This window comes from Vanessa cardui, chromosome 30 (genome assembly GCF_905220365.1).
Source record: "Vanessa cardui chromosome 30, ilVanCard2.1, whole genome shotgun sequence".
In the NCBI taxonomy this organism is placed as follows: domain Eukaryota; kingdom Metazoa; phylum Arthropoda; class Insecta; order Lepidoptera; family Nymphalidae; genus Vanessa; species Vanessa cardui.
The window spans coordinates 2,189,451-2,206,952 of record NC_061152.1 but is presented as its reverse complement, the minus strand read 5'-3'; the positions used below and the strand labels follow the sequence as shown (position 1 = coordinate 2,206,952).

At 37.6% G+C, this 17,502-nt stretch overlaps 2 protein-coding genes across 2 annotated transcripts; both read left to right on the top strand.

Moving 5' to 3' along the window:
- The first annotated feature begins 979 nt into the window (after window positions 1-979).
- On the top strand, window positions 980-15,256 carry LOC124542103. The gene is made up of 6 exons (XM_047120037.1): window positions 980-1,122; window positions 1,189-1,432; window positions 1,638-1,892; window positions 2,625-2,891; window positions 9,056-13,411; window positions 15,146-15,256. The coding sequence occupies exons 1-6, from the start codon at window positions 980-982 to the stop codon at window positions 15,254-15,256; spliced, it is 5,376 nt and encodes a 1,791-aa protein (XP_046975993.1).
- Window positions 15,257-15,358: 102 nt separating this feature from the next.
- Window positions 15,359-17,221, top strand: LOC124542102 (zinc finger BED domain-containing protein 5-like). Its single transcript, XM_047120035.1, has one exon. The coding sequence runs from the start codon at window positions 15,359-15,361 to the stop codon at window positions 17,219-17,221; it is 1,863 nt and encodes a 620-aa protein (XP_046975991.1).
- Window positions 17,222-17,502: the final 281 nt, after the last annotated feature.

Genomic DNA, 17,502 nt, shown 5'->3' with positions numbered 1-17,502 from the left:
ATAAATAAAAAAATAAATAAATAAATAAAAAATAAAAAAAAAATCTACAATTTGAATGTACATACATTATACACATAATAACAATACATAACTATAAATATATAAATACATACATATTTTATGAACCTATTAGCTAATGACAATTTTGTTCTATTAGCTAATAATCGTTCGGGGGGTGACGGGGGAAGGAATGCAAGGCCTCCCGCCTCAGTAAGGCGCGCGCGCCGGCAGTGTATCGACGCTGTCACGCATCCTTCTATTGCGTATTACTTTCAGTTATTTACTGTTTCCCGTAATAAAATACAAAATAAAACAAAAAACTATATAATATAAAATCTAATGAGCTTAATCCGAAAGTTGTAATTTGTTAAAACGGTAAGTTGAATATCCAATTATTATATCTTACGTAACTCAATTGTATGCTTTATTATATAATTATCTGTCATTCAAACCATACAGCACAATATGTGCGACCACGAAGAAGTCGTACAAAAAAAAAAACAAGAAAGCAAATAGCAGCCTTTGCAGCAGCGCGTTGCTAGACCAATCTGAGCTATTAGCTACGGAGCCATACCTTTAGGTAAGATATAAATAATTATTATAATAAATATTAAATTATTAAATTAAATTATACCTATAACATATATACTACAAGTATTTATATTATAATAATAAAAATTATTCATATAACGAGATAAATATATATATATATAAACCAACTTGGTCTACACATATATATCATTTTGATATATGCATACTACAATTGTATTTACTATTAATTGCATAATAGTTAACTAAATTAAAAGAAGAAAAAATAATAATAATAATAATAAGCCCCCCAAAGTCCAACCTTTCGTCCAGACTCGAACACCTGAGTCACGTGGGGGGCGGACACCCGCAATGAATTAACTATGCGGGTGACTAACAGGGCAATGGCAAACCCATCGATATGGAGCTAAGAAGTAAACGATCACGTATAATGCCGCTGCCCGGGGGCGATCGCCGGGGCACATCTGGAGCTGACGCTGGATGTTTCAGCCTGCGAACCGTCAGCAGTGAGGAGTTGAACAGGCGGACCCTCGCTGGGGATGAACCCGAAAATGCTACAGCCGAACTAGGAGGGTGTTTTTCACCGTCTCCATGCAATAGCCCAACCGTAACAATAACTTCAAATAACTCATCATTCAGATTTTCTCCCATGTCATCATCATCTAGTAGCATGCCTTTAGAGGATGTTGTGCAACCGACGCTTTCTGTCAATAAACCTGCACCCACCACTAATGGCCTTAAAAAGCGTAGGAAATGGAGTCCCGATATTAATAAATTTATCCTGCGCAAATATCTAGAGATTACTAAATTGGAAACTGACACAAAAGCATATCTTACACCATTGTACGAAAACTTTAGTAAAATGTATCCTGATATGAACGACGTAACTCGACAACGACTTGGTGATCAGCGGAGAGCTATAATTCAAAAAAAAGTTATTACCCCAATCTACAATAGACCAAATTTACAATCAAGTCAAAACGGAATTGCAAAGTATATCATCCACAAATACTCAATCTCAGTATTCAACATTGAACATCTCTACGTCAAATAACACAAACAGAAATTTAAAAACACCCACACAACAGGCACGTATGAAGTGGACGAAAGAACACAATGAGGCAATAATAAGAGCATACTACAAAATAACTCAACTAGAATCAAACATAACCGCATATAGGCAACCACTTCACCAGGCTTTTATTGACACTTTTCCACACCTAGCACATATATCGGAACAAAGAATTGCTGATCAGAGACGTCTCATTTTTACTAACAACTATGTCAGCAAGGATAAGCGCGAAGCGATTAAAGAAGAAGTTGCACAAGAATTAAATAGACATGTAAATACCCAAATTCAAAACCCAGATGTTCAAAATTGTAGTGATTCAACCTCTCAAACTATGGTACACTCAGAAACTACGCAAAGTAACAGCTACATACAAACACCTAACACACAAACTCATATAACACCTTTAGTAAATCAACGAACACAGACACAAGATACGCTCCAAATAGATAATATAAATCTAAGAAATGAGATGATGAATGGTAGTTTAGAAAAAGAACTTTTGGAGAAACTTCGAGAGACACTAGAAATGTACACAGATATAATTCCAGAAATTAGACCAAAATTACCAAGGATAAAAGAAAACAAAGAACTATACAGACTAGTCAATATATTTAACAAAAATATCTTACACAAATTTGTAAAAGATGATACAACTATTTCAGAAGTTCACACTCTAATCTACTGCACAGCAATGGTCATAAGTAAGCAAATAGGATACAAAGTACGAATAAATAATGACAGACAACATGTCACACCTGAAAAACAACCATGGCAAATTAGGTTAGAAAAAGACATAGCAGCTCTAAGAGTGGACATAGGAAGATTAAGCCAATATGTTAGAAACAATAGATCGAAGAAAATCATACGCGAAGTAACTTTAATTTTAAGTAAGAATAAAGTACATTCATCTCACGAAGGGAATAATATTACACCACAAGATGTTTTAGACACACTTAAACAAAAATTAGCGCTAAAATCACATAGACTAGCTCGTTACTTAAAGGCTCTAAAGAGGAAACAAGACAACAAACTATTTATTACTAATGAAAAAGGTTTCTACAGGCAATTAGAACATAGTGGTAGCAAAAATAATAACCTTAAAAATTCAGAAATACCGGATACAGATGACCTCAAAAACTACTGGGCCGAATTATGGGAAAAAAGTGAGTGTCATAACGAAGAAGCAAAGTGGATAAAGGAAGAGGAAAGAAAATGGGAAGGTATTGAAGAAATGGAATTTTTAGATTTAACAAGAGAAGATATTGAAACAGTAACGGGAAAAATGAAAAACTGGAAGGCTGCGGGGTTAGATGGTGTACAAAACTTTTGGTTTAAAAAACTTACTTTTCTACACGAGATACTTGCTAAAAAATGTACAGAACTGATTAAAGGAGAAGCTCAATTACCAGACTTTGTAACAAAAGGTATAACCCATATGCTACCAAAAAGCGAAGATACATCAAACCCATCTCAGTATAGACCAATTACTTGTTTGCCAACCTTATACAAACTAATTACGTCCTGCATATCCAATAAAATTATAGTAGTAGTAGTAAGTAGTAGTAATAATATTAGCAGAAGAGCAAAAAGGTTGTAGGCAGAGTCATAGGGGATGTAAGGAACAGTTAATTATTGATTCTACAATTCTAAAACAAGCACAAAAATACAGTAAAAATTTACATGTAACATATATCGACTACAAAAAAGCTTTTGACAGTGTACCACATTCTTGGTTAATTAGAGTTCTTCAAATCTATAAAGTAAACCCGACAATAATAACATTCCTGGAAGATGCCATGACCAAATGGAAAACAACTTTATCCCTTTCCAACGGGACTTCCAAAATAATCACAGATGAAATTCATATTTGTAACGGCATTTTTCAGGGTGATTCTCTCAGTCCCTTATGGTTCTGCCTTGCACTTAACCCACTTTCGCATTTACTTAACCAATCTAAAAAGGGATACAAGCTATCTAACAGTACAGCAATAACGCATCTTATGTATATGGATGACATCAAGTTATATGGTAAATCAGATAATGATATGAAAGACCTCCTAACAATAACAGCGAATTTCAGTAAAGATATCCACATGACGTTTGGACTTGATAAATGCAAAACTTTACACATTCACAATGGAAAGATATTGAAAGGAGATTATAATATAAATAATGAAATAAATATTACAGCAATGGACATAAACCACACATATAAGTATCTAGGCATACAACAAAACAAATACATAAATCACACACAAATTAAAAAAGAACTTACATCAGAATATCTAAGAAGAGTCAATATCATATGTAGAAAGAAACTTAATTCTAGAAATTTGTTTAAAGCTCTCAATACTTACGCCGTTCCTATACTGACATACTCATTTGCTATAATTAAATGGACCAATACAGATATATCTCACTTACAAACTAAAACAAGAACTTCTTTAACTAAACACAAATACCTCCACCCAAAATCTGCCATTGAAAGAATGACCATTAAAAGAGAGAAAGGGGGAAGAGGACTAATTGATCTAAAAATATTGTGGGAAAGCCAAATAAATAACCTGAGAATTTTTTTCTATAGCAAAACTGAGAGTCCAATACACAGAGCCGTGGTAGACATAGACGATAAAATGACACCACTAAATTTAAAAGAAAAGCACGTCACTTATAAGTTAAAGAATATCACCGAAAAGGAAAAACTAGATACATGGCGACAAAAACAGCTACATGGCAGACACATTAAAGACTTAGAACAACAACACATTGATTCACCAGCTTCAAACAAATGGCTAAAATTAGGTTACTTATTCCCTGAAACAGAAGGATTCTTGATTTCAATACAAGACCAAGTCATCAACACTAAAAATTACAGGAAACATATAATTAAAGATCCCAGCGCACTAGACGACCGATGTAGAAAATGCCACAAAAACCCAGAAACCATTCAGCACATAATAAATGCATGTCCACTCTTAACACAAAACGACTACACCCACCGACATAACCAAATCGCATATTTTATACATCAAAAACTTGCTATTAAATATAAACTGTTACCGCCAAAAGTAGAACCATACTACCAGTACACACCTAAAGCCGTTCTGGAGAGTCCCCGTTTTAGGATGTACTTTGACCGAGCTATACTAACAGACAAAACGATTTATTGCAATAGACCAGACATCACCGTAGTTGATAAAGCGAATAAAACTGCATATTTAATAGACATAGCCGTTCCAAATACCCATAATATTAATCAAACAATTGCAGATAAAATACATAAATATTCGGAACTTAAAGAAGAGATTCTTAGAATATGGAATTTGGACAAAGTTTACATCGTTCCACTGGTACTCTCCAGTACGGGAGTAATTCCTAACCATCTACACCATAGTATTAAATTACTACAACTCCCAGAAAATACATATATCACCATGCAAAAAGCTGCCATACTAAATACATGCCGTATTGTCCGTCGTTTTCTTCAGGATGAACCTACATCGAACGTATTAACTAATTAAATGCATAAATAAGATCATTTACTTGGCTATGCCCGTAAATGATCTACAAAAATACCAGCTCTCATGCTGAGAAAAACATATATACAGAAATAATAATAATAATAATAACTGGCAACCAACTAATACGTCAACATGAAAAAAATGGGGCTGTCATAAAATTATTTAAAGAAATTAATGAAAAAATTCTATATTTATCTAAAAAAGTGTAAACAGATATTCTTGGATCATAAATAATAAAATATACGTACAATTATACAAAAATGAACAGATATACCTACATCAATAATTCTACCAAAAATAAAAGTGACATTGTCAAAACAAAATAAGAATGTTTAAAACCCAAAAACATGTTGACAAGAGCCAGACAACGAGCGCACAACTATCCATCCCCGGACCCGCCGCTCAGCTCCGCCTCGCAGACACAGGACCCCGCACAAGGAAGTAGTCTGGTGTCTGCAGTTGCGTCGAGCTCGAGCGACGAGTACTTCTCCCCGCCGACGTCGCCAACACCTGTACGTCGAGCGGGGAGACGCCGGCCACCGACGGGCTTGGGAGCCAGAGGCCAACCGGTCTCGAACAGGGTCCCCGCTTCCGGTGGTGGTGTGCAGCGCATGCGATGGACACAACCCATCAATGAAAATGTCATGCGCGCATACTATGGGGCTACAAAGGGGGGAACTAACCTCACGGCGTACCGTGTTAGGATGCTCTCTCTGTTTCAGGCGCTTGAACCAGCTGTCAACGTCTCGGCTCAACGACTGTCGGATCAGGTGCGAGTCATTCTGCGTAACAACAGGCTGAGTGACACCGTACTTGATCGGATTCGCTCGGAAACATGTAATAGCGGTGTCACTTCCGGCCCGTCAACGCCCGTGGTTGAGGAACCACTTCCTACAATACCACAGGGCCCAGAACATGATGACGAGGGCGGTGGTGACATGGCTATTACAACAAGTAAGTACAGTGATCATTTGAGGAGCGCACTGGGGGATGCGATTCGGGAGTATCGTAACACTCCCGCTGAGCTTAGGCCACGGTTGCCACGTTTACCCATGACTAAACGGAATAGGGACCTAGTGTGCACTCTGGATTTACTGCTCACAGATTATTTTGAGAGCAGTGAAAATCTCGAGGATACGCACTCAATTCTGTTTTGTGCGGCTGTTGCAGCATGTCGTGTAGCTGGTGTTACATTTGAAGACACCGAACGAGCTACACGATCAAAGGCTGTTGCACCGGCCTGGCAGAGCAGGATTGAGAAACGTATTAATGAGACCAGAGTGCTCATTGGAAAACTATATTGTTTTAAGGAAGGGAATACGCTTCCACGTGTAATGCGTTTCGTGGGGCGGGCGTTCTTGGGGACTGGTATAGGTCCGCAAGAATATCCGTCCCATGTCGTGGAGCGTATTGACTTCCTAAAACAAAAAGTTTATGCATGGGCAAGCCGCATCCGTCGGTACAGGCGGCGAGTGGACCGTTATCACTTGAATCGCAAATTCCAGAGCGATCAAAGGTGGGTGTACAGAACGTGGGAGCGACTCGACCAGGATGTGAGCGATGGATGCCGCCCAGATGATGATGCCACGAATACATTTTGGCGCAACATCTGGTCGGTGCCCGTCGACCACATTGAAGGTGATTGGATGCTGGAGGTCAGGCAAGCGTGCGAGCCTTTGGAAGTGATGGGAAAAATTTCCATTGCTTCTGAAGATGTAGCCGTTGCAGTTCGATCCGTTTCCAACTGGAAGTCTCCGGGACCGGACGGGCTGCATAACTTCTGGCTAAAATGGCTACGCAGCTCGCATGAATGCTTGGCATCCCAGTTCCAGTCAGCTCTAGAGTCTGGGTCACTACCACAGTTCCTTACCACCGGAGTCACCCACCTGCTCCATAAGTCAGGTAGTGCAACGGATCCTAAAAATTATAGACCGATTACTTGTTTACCGACGGTCTATAAGCTCCTTACCGCCATTCTGAGAGATAAGATTAATAGTCACATACAAAATAATAGTATTTTGTCTGTCTCTCAGAATGGATGTAGGGGTGGATCACGAGGCACTAAGGAGCTACTCCTCATTGATATGACCATTAGCCAACAGGTTCGTCGTTCTCGAAAGAGTCTGTCGACATGCTGGATAGATTACAAGAAGGCCTATGATTCCGTGCCGCATACATGGCTCTTGAGGGTGCTGGAGTTGTATAAATTAGATACAACTCTATGCAGTTTCTTGAGATCATGTATGGGGCAATGGCGGACAGTCCTTCGCTATCCAGGATGCCGAACGATTCATGGTAATGACGAACCGATAAGGATTGAGCGGGGAATATTCCAGGGCGATAGTTTGAGTCCATTGTGGTTTTGTTTAGCCTTGAACCCCCTAAAGTCGAAATTCTAGGTGTTTTAATTTAAATTCGTTATGTTATTTGTAGTTTATATAATCATCAATAGATGGCGCTGTACGTACTTAAATCGCGCTATCTTTTTGTTTCTTACAAATGATAAGGTATTTAGTTTCTTTATGTAATGAGTTATTGTGTCTTGTGTTGAGTAATAAAGTATATGTGCAGTGCAAAGTGTTTTGAATTGGAGCCCTACGGATCAGGTAATAGTGTATAGTGTTGAACATTATGGTGCCGAAACCCGGGAACAAACTGTAAGTAATAGATACTAAGTTAAAATCAGTGAAAATAAGGACATAGTGCAATTCGCGGTAAAAAATAACTTAGTTAAATTCAGTGTTCGTGGACTTATAATAATTTCGCTTCAAAAAGACTTAGTTAAAATTCGTGTTTGTGGACTTGTAAAAATTTCGTTTAAAAAGACTTAGTTAAAATTCGTGTTTGTGGACTTGTAAAAATTTCGCTTTAAAAAGACATATTAAATTCAGTGTTGTACGGACTTAGAAAAAATTCACTTTAAAGGGACTTAGTAAAATTTAATGTGTGCATTGACTTTAAAAGTTTACCTCTTAAGGAAATAGTTAAATTTCGCCTGTAAATTTATTTATAGAATAACTTTTGAACTTTATAAGTATTCTTGATTTGTGAACACTTTAGACAGTTTGAACAATTATTAACGACAATAGTGAACTTTATTGTGTACTAACTTTATAAACTATTGAAAATAAAGATGCAGTCATTAATTCGCGTGCAAGAAGATCGGTTAGAAAATTTAATAAGGACAGAAAGAAATTTTAAAAAATCACCCAAAGAGAGGTTGGAGTCAGTAGAAACATTATGGAACGAATTTAAGTCCGATCATCGCGAAATTGTAAAGAACGCTACTAAAGATATAAAAAAGGAAATTTCATATTTTACTGAAGATCTTTACGAACAATTTGAAGAATTTTACACTACCTACAAGTCATTATTAAAAAATAAACTCGAACAATTTAAGTCTACAAATGAGGCTGATAATGTTAGTGTTTCTATGTCAACTACGGGATCGTGTTCAATGCAGAGTGATGTTCATTTACCATTAATTAAACTACCCTCCTTTAATGGAAAATATAACGAATGGCAATCTTTTCATGATTTATTCGAAAGTTTAATTCACAACAATAAAAAGTTAAAGAATGTACAAAAACTACATTATTTAAAAGGTTGTTTGAATGGCGAACCCGAAACCTTACTACGCAATTTAACAATTACTGATGCGAACTATGAGGAGGCGTGGATACTTTTGAAAAAGAGATACGATAATAAAAGATTTAATTGTAATGCTATTTTAAAGACACTGTTTTCCATTAAACAAATGAGTCATGAATCGGCTAATGGAGTAAAATTTATTCTTGATACTACGTTAAGCTGCCTTAAACAGTTAAAGAATTTGGGCGTTGACATAACATCTTGGGATGCGATTTTAGTATATCTAGTAATTTCTAAATTAGATACCGAATCACATAAACAGTGGGAAATACAAATGAGTAATATTGACTCAAATGAAATACCAAAATGGAGTCAACTTGCTGAGTTTTTAGAAGCTAGATTTCGTGCGCTAGAAATGATTGAGCCAATAAAGTCTAAAATAACACAAAATGCACAGAAGTCAAGATCATTTCACGCATCAGTTCTTGATCAAAATAAAACAAAATATAAGGATCCCGTTTGTGCACTATGTGAAGAGAATCACAATCTTTTCGCATGTAAGAAGTTCGGTAGCAAGCAGCCAAAAGAGAGACAAGACTTTGTTCAATCGAAAGGACTATGTTTTAACTGCTTAGCACCGAATCATTCAGTAAAAAATTGTAGACTGTCAAAGAGCTGTCAAAAATGTGGCAGACGTCATCACACACTTTTGCACTATAACAAAGAAACAATACAAGGGTTTTTAAGTACTACTGAGAATTTATATCAAAATTCTGACAATATTGAATCTGAAAACCTTTCACAACAATCAACTTCTTTGGGAACCGAGACGAAAATTGTATCCAATTTTGCAAACGAGAATCATCAACCCAATGAAGTTCTATTAGCAACTGCACTTTTGAAAAGTAGAGCACGGAACGGCTGTGAACACTATATAAGAGCACTATTAGATCAAGGTTCACAGGCGTCCTTCATCACAGAAGCTACATCGCAACTGCTTGGACTAAAGCGCTCACCAGTGAATGGTTGGGTGTCAGGTCTGGGGCCTGGTGAAACGAGAGTGAAATACATGGTTTCTGTACACGTAGAATCACGCCAGAATCCAGAAAATTCAATTCAAGTAGATGCATATGTACTGCGATCATTTTCATGGTTACTTCCGTCGAGAGATGTAACATCACCTAATAGCTTAGGAGTCGAAGATCTTTTCCTAGCAGATCCGGGCTACGCAACATCTAGCAAAATTGATCTGTTATTGGGAGCTGAAGCTTACAGTGAAATCTTAAGTGAAGGCTTAATCAAGTATCCAAGAGGTAATTTGATCGCGCAAAATACGATTTTTGGATGGATACTATCAGGAAGAGTATCAAAAAACACAAGTACAAAAGAAAGAAGAGTTATTAATATGCACCTTCAAATCAGAGAAGACGATCTTTTGAAACAATTTTGGGAACTTGAAACAGAACCTAATAATATTTTTAAAAAAAGGCTTACTAAGGAAGAAATTAAATGTGAGGAGTTATATCAATCAACAACTACGAGAGATTACGATGGGCGGTACGTGGTCAGACTGCCGTTCAAAAAAGTAAAGCCGGATTGTAAAGAAGGGCAATTTAAAGAGTTGGCCTTAAAGAGATTCTATTCAACCGAAAGAAGACTATTGAGAAATAAAAAGCACTATGATGAATACCAGAAAGTTCTTGAAGAATATATTTCTTTGAATCACATGAAAGCAATAGACAGTCATCTAGAAATTGAAGATTCTACAGCAGTTTATCTTCCCCATCATGCAGTAATCAGGGAAGATAAAGACACCACTAAATTGAGAGTAGTTTTTGACGGATCTCAAAAGGGAGTAAATAATATCTCATTAAACGAAAGTCTGATGATTGGTCCAAAATTGCAACAAGACTTAAGGCATTTGTTGATGAGGTGGCGATGTGGAGCAATTGCTATAGTAGCTGACATCGTTAAAATGTATCGTCAAGTTAGAGTACATGAAGAAGATACAAAATATCAGCGTATACTTTGGAGAGCTCATACTAATCAACCAGTGCAACACTTCAAATTACTTACACTAACTTTTGGTACAGCTTGTGCGCCTTATCTCGCAGTTAAAAGTTTACAACAAGTTGCTAAAGATGAAGGACATAAATATAAAATTGCCGCAGAAAAAGTTTCGACTGATTTTTACGTTGACGATCTCATGACCACATGTAGATCGGAAGAAGAAGCTAAATTAATGTACAAGGAAATGAACGAACTATTGCAGAGGGATGGATTTCAACTTCAGAAATGGAGTAGTAATTGTGAGGTTTTCTTACAATATCTAAATAAAGAGAATACTAATTTGGATCAATCAATTCATATTAAGGCAAATGATACTTTAAAGGTTTTGGGAATAAGCTGGAATCGCACTACAGATCAATTTGAATATACGGTTAACTTAGGAGCCGTTAAGGATGTTATAACAAAGAGAAACGTGATTTCTGATATTGCCAGGCTATACGACCCCATGGGATGGATAGCGCCTGTTATAGTAAAAGCCAAAATCTATATTCAAAAATTGTGGCGAGCAAATTTAGAATGGGACGATTCAATACCTGAAGAACTGTTAGAGGAATGGTTATGTTTTAGATCAAATTTATCTAACCTAACGAACATAAAAATTCCGAGATGGATGCACCTGACTGAGAACTCTCACCGAGAATTGCATGCATTTGCTGATGCATCCAGGTCAGCTTATGCGGCGGTTGTTTATTGTCGATCGATAGACGCTCAAGGTAAAGTTCACGTGAGCTTAGTAACCGCTAAAACTAAAGTGTCTCCAATAGAAAAGGAGGTAACTATTCCAAGATTGGAGCTCTGTGGTGCAGTTTTAGCTGCAAAACTACTATACGAGGTATCTCAAATTTTGAACATACCGAAAAAAGATGTATACGCATGGACCGACTCAGCTGTTGTGTTAGCATGGTTAAAGGGTTTACCTAATCGCTGGACGACTTTTGTGAGCAACAGAGTCTCGGAAATCATTAACATAATTGAATATGATCAGTGGGGCCATGTAGCGACGGATATGAATCCAGCTGACTGCGCATCAAGAGGCCTACAATCGACAGAATTATCATGTCATCAGCTCTGGTGGAACGGGCCCCCATGGCTGCAAGATATTATGGTTAAATCAGATAAATCAGATTTTTCTACACATGAAGAAGAACGGGTTATTATAGCTTATACTACAGTAAAAGAATCTGAAACTAAATTTCTATGGACTAGATTTTCATCATTGTCTAAAATGCTTCGAATTTTATCACGTTGCAAGAGATTTTTAACCTTAACTAGATTACAAGCAGAAGAAAAAATTAAAATTCCAAAATTTATAACTACAGACGAATTAGAGAACATATTACTAATTTGCATAAGGCAAGCTCAAGAAATAGGATTTTGTGAGGATGTTAAGGAAATCAAAAATCGGGGATGCGTGCGTAAAAAAAGTGTTCTTAACACTCTTCATCCTTTCTTCGATAAAGATGGGCTTTTAAGAGTAGGAGGACGAATTAAGTTCGCAAACGCACGCTATGGCACTAGACATCCATTGATTATGCCTGCTAACAGTCATCTTACCCAGTTAATTGTTAGGGATGCTCATGAGAAAACATTGCATGGTGGTCCTCAGGTCATGCTTAATATATTGCGTGAGAGATACTGGATCATACGAGGCAGAGATCAAGTAAAGAAGTGCTATAGAGAATGCGTTACGTGCTTGAGATATTCGAAAATAAATAAAACACCTTTAATGGGACAGTTACCTGAGGTAAGACTTAAACCAAGTAAAGCCTTTAAATCTACAGGTGTTGATTATGCAGGTCCAATTAATGTAAGAGTGTCACCTGGTAGAGGAACAAGGTCTTATAAAGGGTACATCGCACTATTCATCTGCATGGTAACTCGTGCGATACATCTAGAAGTAGTATCTGAATTGTCAGCTAAAGGTTTTATAGCTGCCTTTAGAAGATTTGTGTCCAGACGCGGCAGGTGCCAGGATTTATTCAGTGATAATGGCACCAATTTCGTCGGCGCTGATAAAATCCTAAGTGAGATGTTTAATGCAGCTAAATCTGAGTTGCCTAATGAAATAGCTACAATACTTAATAACGAAGGAACCAAATGGCACTTTAATCCTCCACATTCTCCCAATTTCGGTGGTATTTGGGAAGCTGGGGTGCGTTCTGTAAAGACGCATTTGAGAAAGGTCGTTGGTGACAGCACTTTGACTTATGAGGAATTATCCACGGTACTAGCGCAGATTGAAGCATGCTTAAATTCACGTCCAATTTCTCAACTCAGTGATAATCCTGATGATCTGCTACCATTAACTCCAGGGCATTTTCTTGTGGGCGAGCCACTTATCACAATACCAGATAGAGACCACACAGATGATCACATTACTGGCATTGAAAGATGGCGGCTGATACAAAAGATGGTGAATGACTTTTGGAAAAGATGGTCTAGAGAATATTTAGTACTTCTTAACCAAAGATACAAATGGACCACAAATAGAACCGAACCAGAAATAAATGATATTGTCATTGTTAAGGAAGACAATGTTCCTCCAGCTAAGTGGATATTAGGGAAAATTATACAGAAGCATACTGGCAAGGATAACATTACAAGAGTTGTAACTATCAAATGTAAAAATAATTTTCTAAAAAGACCTGTTAGCAAACTTTGTTTTTTACCTAAATCTTGTTCGCATGAGAAAAAATAATTTAGAGGGTGGGCGGTTGCCCCTATATTTCTTAATGTTACAACATGTTATTGTTACCTTATATGAACTTAAGTTTTTTTTTGTTACTTAGCCAAATCCGTTTGTTATTGTTTCTACTAGTGAAGAAGTGTATTTTTTTTTATTGTCTATTATATTGCTTACGTTTGTATTTTGGTATAAGTTTTAATATATTTCTTGTTAATTTTGTTATTTATTGTTTATTGGAAGGACAAGTCCTTGATGGGCGGAATGTCGAAATTCTAGGTGTTTTAATTTAAATTCGTTATGTTATTTGTAGTTTATATAATCATCAATAGATGGCGCTGTACGTACTTAAATCGCGCTATCTTTTTGTTTCTTACAAATGATAAGGTATTTAGTTTCTTTATGTAATGAGTTATTGTGTCTTGTGTTGAGTAATAAAGTATATGTGCAGTGCAAAGTGTTTTGAATTGGAGCCCTACGGATCAGGTAATAGTGTATAGTGTTGAACAGTACTCTCTTGGAGAGTTCAAGGCTGGGCTATCGTTTGCGGAGAGGAGGTAAAGTAATATCCCACCTACTTTACATGGATGACTTAAAGCTCTTTGCACCTTCAGATTCACAACTAATGGAGTTACTAAAGGTAACAGAAACTTTTAGTAATTCTATTAGAATGGAATTTGGAGTTGACAAATGCGCGGTTATGCATGTAAAGCGAGGGGAGATTGTGGAATCTGACGGATTACAACTTTCAGATTCCATAAACTTTAAGTCACTGTCCGCAAACGAATCATACAAATACTTGGGTATGTCGGAAGCGTTAGGCATCAATGTGACCGACATGAAACAATCATTGCAGGAGCGTTTCTTTGGTCGCCTGAAAAAGGTACTCAAAAGTCTTTTATCAGGTGGCAATAAGGTTCGCGCCTTCAATGGTTGGGTCATGCCGGTCTTGATGTACTCTTTCGGCATACTCAAGTGGACTCAAAAAGAACTAGACACCTTGGATAGGAAAGTCCGTGTCCTGCTGACTGCATATCGAATGCATCATCCTCGGTCTTCGGTGATGAGATTGTACATCCCACGGAGATGTGGTGGCCGTGGCTTTTTAAATGCCAAGACCCTACATAACCGTGAGGTATACAAACTCAGGGAGTATTTTCTCCACACTGACTTGGATATGCACCGAGATGTAGTTACAATGGACAAGGGACTAACTCCGCTCTCCTTAGGCAAAGAGAACTGGCGCAAACCTGTAGTACTAAGTACTGAGAACCGCAAGGAGGTATGGAAGTGCAAGGAGTTACACGGACGCTTCTATCGGGTCCTTCATGGACCCGATGTGGACTTTATGGCGTCCGTATCTTGGCTACGGTTCGGTAACCTATTTGGTGAAACTGAAGGTTTTGTCTGTGCGATTATGGACGAAGTTATCATGACGAACAATTACCGGAAGTATATTGTGAGGGATGGCACGGTGGACATATGTCGGGCGTGTCACACTCCGGGCGAATCCCTTAGACCATTGTTTCTTAACCTGTGGTCCGCGGACCCTTGGGGGTCCGCGAGTATAGGTATGGGGGTCCGTAGTCTCATCTATGGACCATTTAATAATAACAAATAAATGTAACTAAAAGTCTCTCGTAATCGCTACGCTTTTAGCATGGCGAACGTGCGCCAGCGACGGTGTCCGAGACTGAAGTGAAGTCCGAAATGTGCGTGCAGGCTATAACTCTCCCCGCACCGCCCGCGCCTGACACTAGCGCCGAGTAATCATTTGTGTTGTGTGCTTGCGCCTGCATTGTTTTGTTTTGTGTTGTGTTGCGTTGGAGACGTTACGTTACGTTTTTAAAGTGATTGTGACTATTTGTGACAATGAAACGCTGGTTAAAATCAAATGATTCCGCTTCAGACGAAGCAAATGAAAAATCTTCGACTTCAAAGGTTAAACGTCGAAAGTTTTGCAACGAATACTTAGCTTTCGGTTTCACAAGTACCAATTTAAACGGCGAAGAAAGACCTCAGTGCGTCATATGCTACGAAGTTTTGTCGAATGAGTCAATGAAACCGGCCAAACTCCGACGTCATTTAGAAACAAAACACCAAGATCTTCGTGAGAAATCTAAATCCTTTTTCCAAATTAAAGCTTCGGAATTAGAGCGAAGCAAAAAAACAATGATGAAGACTGCTACTGGGATCAATAACGAAAATGCTGTATTAGCGTCTTACCAAGTATCCTTGTTAGTTGCAAAAAGTGGTAAGCCTCACACCATCGCCGAAGAATTAATATTACCGTGCGCTAAAATTATGGTTTCTGCTATGTTGGGAGACAAAGCTTCCAAGGAATTGGACATAATATCGTTATCAAACAGTACAGTGAAGAGTAGAATTGATGAAATGTCAGGAAATGTTAAAGAGCAGTTGATTTTGAACGTTAAAGCGAGCACATTTTATGCTTTGCAATTAGATGAGAGCACAGATATTAGCAATGATGCAAACTTGCTTGCATATGTTCGTTACGAACACAACGACGGTATAAATGAGGATTTATTATTCTGTATGCCTCTGCCTTCGCATACTACAGGTGAAGCTATTTTTGAAGTATTGAACAAATTTATGTCCACTCATGAAATACCGTGGGATAAATGTGTGGCGGTTAGTACCGATGGTGCTCGAGCTATGACCGGTACACGAATAGGACTTCAGGCGCGCGTAAAGAAGATGAATCCATCTATTGTCTGGCATCATTGCTGCATTCATAGAGAGGCATTAGCTGCTAAAAATATGCCAGAAAAATTAAAAACAGTGTTAGATGACATAGTGCAGGTAGTGAATTTTATTAAAGCGAGGCCTCTAAATTCCCGTATTTTCGGAATGATTTGTGAAGAAATGGGAAGCATTCACAAGCAGTTGTTATTGCATGCTGAAGTACGTTGGTTATCTCGTGGCAAAGTTGTGTCACGTGTTTTTGAGCTGAGAGATGAGATAAGAATATTCTTTTTGAAAAATTCTGTAGGCGGAGCTAATAAACATGCTGATAAATTTAATGACTTTGGATGGCTCTCAATGGCAGCATATTTAGCTGATATCTTTAATGCCCTTAACGAGCTGAACTTGGGTCTGCAAGGGAGAGATAACAACATCTTCCAAGTTGAAGATAAAATAGAAACGATGCTAAAAAAGATTGACCTTTGGACTAATCGTACAATTAAACAAAACTATAATCACTTTCCTACACTGGCAGCGTTTTTGGAATCCTCTGGTGAAGCAACGTTGTCAACACAAGTACAAGACGAAATGATTAAACACCTCCGCACGTTGAGGTCTTCGTTTCGGAATTATTTTCCAGTACCCGACAAAAATAAAACTTGGATAGTAGACCCTTTCAACACAGACGTTACTGATATCATTGGCTTGACAACGGTACAGGAAAATCAATTAATCGAAATATCCTGTGATTCAGCTTTGAAACGAACTTTCAAGGAATTCTCTTTGTCAAGTTTTTGGTTGAATGTAAAAAAAGATTATAAGGAAATATCAGAAGAAGCACTGAAACATTTGCTGCTTTTCTCAACCACATACCTCTGTGAAAAGGCATTCTCTGCTCTGGTATATACTAAAAATAAATACAGAAACAGATTGCATGTGGAATCCGATTTGAGATTACAACTTAATAGCAACATCAACCCAAACATCACTAACTTAGTTGCAAAAAAGCAGCACCAACCTTCACACTAACGTTTTTGTATAACTAAGTACTTTTCTTAATATATATATAGTAGATACTAAAATAAATGTTCAGAAAATTATTAATGTTTTTTTTTATTATTAAGGGGTCCTTGAAATTGTGCTTGATTGCCCAGGGGTCCGTGAACTGTAAAAGGTTAAGAAGCGCTGCCTTAGACATATTACTTCCGGTTGTTCTCGTCTTGCTAACGGAGAGTATTTGTACAGACATAATCAAGTGGCCAAGATTATCCATCAACAACTTGCACTTCGATACGGTCTTGTGGTATCAG